General features: G+C 54.5%; 1 protein-coding gene across 1 annotated transcript; it reads left to right on the forward strand.

Moving 5' to 3' along the window:
• Positions 1-513: 513 nt before the first annotated feature.
• Positions 514-1,892, forward strand: HOXC12 (homeobox C12). The gene is made up of 2 exons (XM_077753621.1): positions 514-964; positions 1,654-1,892. The coding sequence occupies exons 1-2, from the start codon at positions 514-516 to the stop codon at positions 1,890-1,892; spliced, it is 690 nt and encodes a 229-aa protein (XP_077609747.1).
• The last annotated feature ends 7,801 nt before the right edge of the window (positions 1,893-9,693 follow it).

Below are 9,693 nucleotides of genomic sequence, written 5' to 3' on the forward strand. Positions count from 1 at the left end.
GTCCTTACCCCCACTTCGCCTCTACTGTAAATAAACCCCGAGCCAAAGGGCTCATCCGTCTCCTTAAACAGCCAGTAAACTTTATATGACACAATATCTAATAGTAATTTATTGGGGAGATATTGTAAATTCCAACGGTTTTAGTTAATAAAGGAGCTAATTAAAGAGGGACAGGCTGTGCTTGGCCAGCTGTTGGCGAGAAGATAATACATNTTTTTCCCTCTTGCCCCGTGTCGGGCGATTGACTCACTCTCTGCTTTAGGTTTTATGGTATTTTTAAAAACCAGAAACCAGCGAATAAATCTGCCCCCGAGTTTTGTCTCTCCCCCCCCCCCAGAGTGGGGAAGGGGGAAGTTGGAGTTGGTGCAGGGTGGGGGGATTCGCTGTCCCCACCCATCCCCCTGGCGGCGGCGCCCACGTGAGCTGGATGGCCAATGGGTGGCCGGCGCAGGTTTAACTATGTTTAATGTCAGATAGCAATAAAGTAGAAGCTGCCGGTCGGGCCCCGCGGAAATGGGCGAGCATAATCTCCTGAATCCTGGGTTTGTGGGGCCGCTGGTGAACATCCACACGGGAGACACGTTCTACTTCCCCAACTTCCGCGCGTCCGGGGCGCAGCTGCCGGGGCTGCCTTCGCTGTCCTACCCGCGCCGTGACAACGTGTGCTCGCTGCCCTGGCCGTCGGCGGAGCCCTGCAATGGCTACCCGCAGCCCTATCTCGGCAGCCCAGTGTCGCTCAACCCGCCCTTTGGCCGCACGTGCGAGCTGGCGCGCGTGGAGGACAGCAAGGGTTACTACCGCGAGCCGTGCGCCGAGGGCGGCGGGGGCCTGAAGCCTGAGGAGCANTCGCTGGAATCCGACTCCAGTTCGTCCCTGCTCAACGAGGGCAACAAGGGCGCCGGCGCGGGCGACCCGGGCAGCTTGGTATCGCCTTTAAACCCCGGCGGCGGGCTCGCGGCCAGCGGTAAGGATCCCGGCCCACTCTTGAGGTGTACTCAGCACCGGACAGCTCACCGGGGCGGGCAGTGTAGGACTGAGCTAGGGCCGCCTGGGGTGACAGAAAGTGAGCTGAGNCTGGAGAGATTCTCCTTTTCTTCGTGGACCTGAGGCTGGAGGCGGCAGGGCGCTCCGGGGAAGGGGATTCTGACCTAGACTTCCCCAGGCCTAGGGGTGCGGGGTGGGAACCGAGAGCTTGGTCCCTGCTCTCAGGGCCTCGCCCTCGGCCTTCGCACAGGCTCCGTTACCTACATTTATTTTCCTCTGAAGAAATGCCAGTGGACCTGGTTTACTCTGGCCACTGGCTCATGTCTGTTCTAGTAGATCAGGTACTAGTAGATCAGGTACCCCATCCTGGAGAAGGTGAAAGAAAGGGGCCAGGATATCCGGGGGCAGAAGAGCTTTGGGGAGAAGTGAGGCACAGAAGGTGGGAAGTAGGGTGGAGGAGGCCAGGAGAAGGAGTGAAGGGGGGGGGGAGGAGGATGAAGGTGGGAGAGTTGATGGGGATGAGGGTCTGCGTACAAGAGAGGAGATGGGAGAGCAAGGGCCTGGGGTTGGGGGTTAGGCCGAGGTGAAAAGGGCTGGGGAAAGACCGAGGGCACTGGGCTTGTCACCTCATGGTCCCCTGGCCAACGCTGCCGGTTCGTCTCCACCCAGGCGCGCCCTGGTACCCGATTCACAGCCGCTCCCGGAAGAAGCGCAAGCCCTATTCGAAGTTGCAGCTGGCGGAGCTGGAGGGGGAGTTTCTGGTGAACGAGTTCATCACACGGCAGCGCCGGAGGGAACTCTCAGACCGCTTGAATCTTAGTGACCAGCAGGTCAAGATCTGGTTTCAGAACCGGAGAATGAAAAAGAAAAGACTTCTGTTGAGGGAGCAAGCTCTCTCCTTCTTTTAGGGGGCAAGACACGGGCCCCGGCCCCGGACTGAGCCTGTCTCTGGCAGAGAGCAAGAGGGGGCGCTGCCTGGGACACCGTCCCCACTTAGAACGCCAGGCATCTCTGGCAGGCCCTCCCTGGACATCCTCTTGTCTGTTTTATTTGTGGTTCCTTCCCACACACCCCCAGCAGGCCCTGCCAGGCCCCAGAGAGAAGGGAAGAAGCCAGCCGAGGAGAGAGGAAGCCCACAGCTGCAGGCAGGGGATAGGGACCGACCGGGAAGGCGGACGTGCTGGGGAAGGACCGGTCTGCAGTGGGACTGGGGCACTGGGCCTGGGGCTGAGGATCTGGAGGAAAGGTAATCCAGGCGCCCCCCCTCCCACCACTTTCCTTCCGTGGTCTTAAGTCAGCCTGCAGTAGGCAAACGTGGGGACAGCGGGACCAAGACTCCCCAAACTCCCTGCGGTTGGGGCTAGGAGAGGTGGAGAGGAGGAAGCAGGGGTGGAGGATCAGTGGAGAGACTGGAAGGGGTCGGCGTGGCTATGGAAGGGCAGGAGGAAGTGGGGGAGCCTAGGAGGAAGTGCGGTTTGGGACAACAGAGTGATCAGTAATGCCCGGTAAAGTCCCACTGGGGTCTGGTCCTCTAGGCCTGGAGGCCGAAGGGGCAGAGGCACAGGCGTTTGACAGACCCGGCTGCGGACAAGGCGACCGTCAGCCTTAAGTCCCCTCTAGGGCGGGCTGCCTGAAAAGTCTCCGGGTCCCCAGCCCTCTGCCCGCCCTTTTGCTCACAGGTGTGCTGCCAGGCACTCTTCCTGCCGCCCAGGCGGCTGCGGACCGGAAGCCGCAAGCGCGGAACTGGGAGCTGAGCGGGCGCGCAGCCTCAGGCTTAGCAGCCACCCCTGGGACCCCCACCTGGCCCTCCAGGAAACCCAAGAGGCTGTGAAAGAGGCTGCGAAGCGCGGCATTGAGGCATTGATTGGCCGGGAGAGTTTCTGGCAGCCGCGGCTACCGCCGCTGATTCTCCCTTCCCCGCTGGCGTTCACGGTCACGGCCGGCCAGAGGCTGGACCGGCATAATTTACGAGGCAGGAGGAGAATCTGCCCCTAAAGGGGCTACCGGCCGCAGAGGCCCCTGCTCAGCCCGGGTTTCCCAGGCTGGTGACAATGAAGGAGGGGGCGCTGCAGCCCCCCACACAACTCCTTTCTCTCTTTTACCCACCCCCCACTCCACACGCCCCCCAACGTCGCCCTTTGTCTCAGGCTCCTCTGCCTCCGCCTTACAAGGACCAGAGCAGAAGGAGGGACACATCCTCAGAACTGGTCGGAAGCCAAAGAGTGGCTTCTTCTGCAGAGGGCCTTTTATTGAAACTCCCCTTCAGGCCCCAGCGCCAGCCCATTAGAGCTAGGCTGGCTTAAGAGAGAGAGGCAGTGGAGAAGCTTGGCACCCTCCTGCACTCTGTTTTTACCCCTCTTGGTGAGAGTTCCCCCACCTCCCCTCTGCCCACCCACCCTTGCCAGGAGCAAGAAGGTGAGAAACAGGGAGCTGATGAGAGTTAAGCCCAGCCTGGACACTGTGAACTGGCCCGCCAGCTTGGAGTTCTTCCTGCCTGGGAAGAGTCTCCCCTAACACCCCTTTCGAGTGGCAATCCACAGAGCCTCTGTTCTCCCACCAGCACACAGCGTCGAGTCCCTGGACAAGACCGTGCAGAGGCATGGGTAAACACAGGCACAGCTGAGCCCAGCACGCCCATTGGACCCACCCCGCTCTCCTTGTGGCACTTGTAAGCAGGCAGCCTCATGTCCCCAAATACAGCCCTGCAGAGTGGCCGTACAATCACATGCCCGCGTCGCCCACTAGGCACCTGACACACTTCCCCACTGACATAAACTTGTTCTGCCCATATACAAGTTCGCAGAAATCAGCGCCATCCCTGCTGTCTGCACAGCCCTGTGGGCTGGCCTTGTGTGTGAGGCAGTCTCCCCTTTGCCTGGTCACCCGTGTACCCCTTCATGAAGCTCCTCCTGTGACCTTGTGGGCTCTGGGGTGCTGGATTCAAGCTTCACCACTCCAGCCTCACTCCCACAGCCTACTAGAGAAGAGAGACCAGAACACTCCCAAAGGGGCGGGGGGGGGTGCAAAGATATGCAATATTCTCTTCCTGTCGCTTTAAACTTGACCTCCGTGAGCTTCTCTGTCAATCTGTGTCCTGTTCTCTGTGTCTGTTGCTAGTACCTAGTCTAGTCTCTGTGGGTAGATGCCCTCCCCAGCTCTCTGTAGTGTGCCCTCCTATTCAAACGTCTGTCTTTAGCACGTTTTCCCTTTATATAGTCCTTGTACAGAGTTGCTTCATCATATTAATATTAATAATAATAATTAAAACATGACTGAATGATGATGTGATTTTTATTTTGAGAAAAAAAATGTTGTACTGGGTCCCCCTACATGGTCTTCTCTGCTTAGAAAGAATGGGATTCCCAGGCTCCTAACTGTCCCCCCACTTTATTTCCTCCCAGCTCAGGTGAATAATAAAAATAATAAATGCATAAAAATAAAGGAAGACTGGTGCAGGGGCAACAAAAAAATATACGAGCAACCAAGTTCTGTTGATGAGCTGCCGTCTCTAGTCCCAAGCAATTACTAGCAGAGACAAAATTGGGGGACAGTAGATTGGGGAGGAGGAGAGGGTATCTAAGGAGTCATGTGGCCATAAAAATAATGTAGACAGCCCAGAGGAGGCTGAAACCACGTTCAGGGCCAGAAAGAGGAAGTCTGAGCTGCAGGATCCCCAGAAGTGAAGCCAGAGTAGGGGCTCTAGCAGACTGGAGCAGGGATGGAAGGAATGCGCTGGGGTAGGGGGCAGGGATTGGTAGAAGGACACGTCAACTCCACAGGTCTAACCCCATGGCTTCACTCTGAGAGCACATTTTGAGCACTGCAAAATGAGTAGGCAGGGGACTAAAGACCCCTTGGAGCTGGTGAGAGAGGCTCCATCTCTCCCAGCCAGCAAACCCCTCTGGGTCATGCCAGAGGCCAGGTCAGAGCCAGAGACTGGGTTCCAGCAGAGCCCATGGGCTCTTGGCACCTCCGCCTCACCCCTTCCTTCTAGGTGGAACATCCCCCCTCTGCCTCCACCTTTGTGCCTCTGGTCCCTGAGTTTCCCTTTCTCACAGCCTGGCTCCAATCATGGAGTCTCCTCCCAATTCCCTCTCCACCCTTCTGGGCCTACTTTGGATAGCAGGAGCCCCCACGGAGCCCAACATCCAAGCCACACCTTCTGCCTTGAACTCTTTCTCTCTCCCTCCCTTCTTTTCCTTACTCCTGCAACTAGAAAAACTAACAGCTTTAGAGTGAACCTCACTTTCCTTTTGCCCCCAACCCACAGCTTGTCTTGTGCAGCTGAAGGGTTTGGGCAGGAAGGAGATCCCAAGCTTTGGGGGTTGCTCATACAAAGGCCCCCACAGAGTACAGACAAAGCTGGGGACTGGATAGCTTCTGGCAGCCTTGAGCTGGGAGAGGGACTTGGTGGCTGTGCCTGGGTCTGAATTAAGGTGAGGGTGAGGGTGTTGAATCCCAGTGAATGCAGGCCAGAGACCAAGCTGTTCCTAGGACACATCCTTACAGGGGAGGGTTAACAGTGAAGACATTTCTGGCTAAAAAGAAAGGAGTGAATTTAGGAAGTTAGGAGTAACTGGCCTTTAATTTATCCCCTTGATTTAGTCCCATTGACACTGCAGATCTGAGAGAGGAGGTACTTTGTTGGGTGGTGTCTACACAGGTCCCAAGACTCAAAAACCGGGAGACTGTCAGAGAAGGAAAGACACTGTAACCTCTCCATGGTTGCAAAACAAATCCTTGGGTCTCTCTGCCAAAGAGAATGTAATGGTAGGAGCGGCAACCCAAATAGTCGGGGCAAGGCTGAACTCTGCATCTAGACAGGGATTGCATCTATTTTGCAACCATTTGTCTGATTTAAGCCCTCAAACTACAATTTACTTCCAGGAACTTTAAGACAAAGAACCCCGTGTCACTAACTGGGTCTTGAGGAGCAAGACATGGAGAGAATTGTCTGGATAATTCGGGTGGAAATAATTCTCCTGCTGTGTATTTGTACGCTTATACCATCCAAATGAGCTGTGTATATGGCCTTGGCTATCCACCCAGTTCGACTCCACTCTGACCTGCACAGACAACAGCCAGGGTATTTAAGGCAGCTAAGAGAGAGCGGGCGGGAGATGGGCCCGGCCAGTCCCGGTCCCGTGGATGCTAATGCAGCCGGAAAGCCGGAGCGCGATCGATGGCTCAGACCCAGAGCAGAGCAGGGACCGCCAGCTCGATCTACGAACAAAGCAAACCTCTGGGACCTTGGGTTCCGGACTGGCCAGAGCCCCCGCCCATCCTCCCCGCCATTACCAGGAAAGCAGGAGCTGTTCTTGGGCCCCGGGCCCGCGCGGGAAACGCACCCCGAAGCCCCCAACCCTCTCTGCGCGGCGGGCACATGGAGGCGCCGAAGGGTCCGGTGTAATTGGGGGCGGGGTGGGCTGCAGGCGGCGGATCCTGCAGCCGCGCGGACGGCCNACCCGGCGCGCCTCTCAGCCCCTGCTGCTCCGCGCGGCTCCCCGCCCGGCAGCGCCAGCAGCTCTCTGGTCGGCGCCCGAGGGCCGCCGGGCCCCCGCAAAGGACGGGATGACCCCTGCTGGCGGGAGCAGTGGAGGCTGCCGAGCCCCGCCCCGAGCACNTTGCGGGAGACCTGGAAGTACAGCCGGAGTTGGGGCGCTGCCGGGCGGTGGGAACCAGGCCTCTCTGCTAAGTGCCCTCCCTCTGCTGGGCACGCGGCGTCCCCACAGCGGCGGGCCGCCCTCCCGCTGGGCTTCTCACCGCCAGCGGCGGAGATTCCTGAAGCCTGTGCCTCCTAAAGGAGCCGGGGAACTGGGCTTGGACGGGCCCAAACGCGGCGGACCTTTAGCCCGTGTGATCTAGCCGGCCGCCGGTGGGTGATCCGTCCTCTCTGAGCCAGAGCCACTTCCTGGAGACTAGGAGACAAGCCTTCACTTTGTCAGTTTCCACGTCCCGGAGTGGAGAACTTCCTTCGAGGACAGGTCTGCGGTTCCTGCTCGGAGAGCTCCCTGTGAAAGATGCAGGGTCCGTATGCGGGGCGTGAGAAAGAGGTTTCAGACAATGCATTCTCGGCGGAACTGCCAACGTAACCAACATACTGGGATAGTCTAAAATGCACACATATCTATATTATATGTACATACTCGGCATGGAAAATATATTTCTCTAGAAAATATACATACAGAGGCACTTTTATTTGGACGGGATAGCAACCTTCTGGGAAAAGGTTACACATAGCATGGATGAACACCACGTGTAAAGATTCATTTACATAAACAGTACACTCGCATATCTATCCTACACAGGGAATACACAGCCCCTGCATCTATTTAGCTACATAGATGTACACACTCCATAGGACGTATAAAATCATGCGTGGAAAATGCATCCAGATATTAATGCAGCCACATAAAAAGTACATGGAAAATGCATCATTGCTATATATACAAATTGAATGTCTACCCGATGCATGAAAAATATGTCCTGTAAATTAATTTGTTTACATGGTGTGCATGTACCAAACACAGGGAAGTAAATTCTTTGAGCTCATCTGTTATTGTATTTACAATACACGTTTATTTGGCTATCTTACAAACAGTGGCTAGAGGAAGCTCACGCTTTGGCAATGACAATCTCCATCAACTGAGCCTCTTTTCTGTCTTTCTGTTCTTTTGTTACTTCCATCTTCCAAAAACCCCTTCTAGGTCTACATGGATTATTTGTGTAAGTGGTCTCCGATCTCTATTTCCCTGTTATACCTCTTAAAGTCAGAGTCTATATTTAGAATCCTAAGTCCTGTTTGCAGCAGGGTCTGACTGAATAATCACAGCCTGTATGGAATTAACATTATATAATTAGGTAAACCCTCCCCCCCTTCCCCCCGCCGTGTGTCTCAGGATTTGTTCTTTTAGATCTAAGGTAAATATATTACAGAGTTACTCTAGGCTGCCAGTTGAGAAGGTGGGGGGGTGGGGGAGGCGCAGTGACCTGATAAGGTGTATAACAGCCAGGTTGGGGTAACAGGCAAGTTTCAGGTGGACAGTGGGCACACAGGGTTCCTGAAAGCCAAAGTCTGTTTAAATTTTTTAAAATTTATTTTTAAAATCTGGAGTCTGGAGAGACAGTCTAAAGCAATGGCTGGACCTAGTCTTTCCTTCCTCTCAAACCCCAGAGCAGCTCCACTCCCTCTCAGCCAACCAGGGAGAAGATTCTGGCCCACCTAGCCCCTCAGCCCCGCTTCCCATCCCTAAAACTGGCCAGGTCTACACAAGCAGCAGGGAAAAGTTACTGCATAGCCCAAGTTTTCTGCAACAAAATCCACTCCTAACACTTTCGAAGAGGCAGTAACCGCTTAAAACGTTTTCTGACACTGAGCTAACTCTGTTTCCTCCCCGGAAAAATTAGTCCCACTTGGGTCTTTCCTTAGTAGCGAAAAATCCGCTACTTGACACACGCCTGTGGAAAAATTCTTTGAGAGACAATGCACTCACACCCCGCAGAGATATTGTTTATGGGTTCCGTGTAGACGCTGCCATATTTTACTGTCCGAAGAAATCAATTAATTAGTGCCTTGCTAGTCCCCGTGCCGGCCGATGCTTGGCTGAGCGTAAGCGCTGAGATAGATGTGCGTGGCCAGCTCGCTGGTCTTGTTAACAAGCCTCGTCATAAAGATGGAGATGATAAGGAGAGTGAGGAAGCCCTGGCGGCCTCGAGGGGGGGCTTGGAGGCCCCAGCCCATGGTGTGTAGGGCAGCGGTGGCCCGGAATCGGAGCCAGGGCCAGAGCCCGGTGCTGCTCTGGCATCCGCACGCCTTCATCCAGCCTTCTCCCCTTCTGGGGCGTTTGTGCTTTGACCTGGAAAACTCCCTCTCCTCTCCACTCCCCCGAATTTTCCCTTTTCTTCAATGAGCCCCAAATTTAAAATAATAATAACAATAATAACAATAATAATAATAATACGGAAACCTCTGTCTGTGACTGCCTGTCTCACTCTCTGCCACGTCTATTCTGGGACCTGCTGCCTCCTCCTTTCCCTGCCTTACTCCGCGTGGTTCCTTTTCATCGCTGTCTGGAGCTCTCTTCCCTCTCTGGCTTCGTGGTTGCTTTTTCTACCAGGTTGGTGCTGGCACAGGCCCCAGTGAGCTTGTAAAAAAAAATAATAATACAAATAACCCCTGGTTATTTGCGGCAGAATGAACACCCCCAGATAAGCCAGACCCCATAGAAAAAAAAAAAAACCCTTGGATGTAATTGCTGGTTTGGGTTGCAACACTTAATTCTGTTTATTCTCACCGATGTGCATACTTAACGAAGAGATATTGATATTAAGGGGCAGGGGGGAATTAATTTTACTTTTACAGTCATCTATTAAGAGCACAAGATGATCTGAGTCTCCTTTAAAGGGACCAAAAGAGGGGGGGAGGGAGAGAGAAAGAAAGGGAGGGGGAAGGGAGAAATATGACTGAAGGAGAACAAAGATCTTTGCCTGAAGAAACAATGTAACACTAGACAGAACTATAAAGTCTGGGAATGTAACAACGCAGGACCCTCTCAACTTCCCCCCTTTGGAATCCTGTCCCCTGTGCTTCCTGCTGAAATCCCAATCCTGAGGACACAGCAGTATTCAGGGAAGAATTCATGCAATTATCCGGATAACTGTAGGGAGGGAGAGAAAGCATTTCCCTTTTATTGTCTGATCCTCTTTCAT

Source organism: Crocuta crocuta, unplaced genomic scaffold (assembly GCF_008692635.1).
Source record: "Crocuta crocuta isolate KB4526 unplaced genomic scaffold, BGI_CrCroc_1.0 scaffold30, whole genome shotgun sequence".
Taxonomy (NCBI): Eukaryota; Metazoa; Chordata; class Mammalia; order Carnivora; family Hyaenidae; genus Crocuta; species Crocuta crocuta.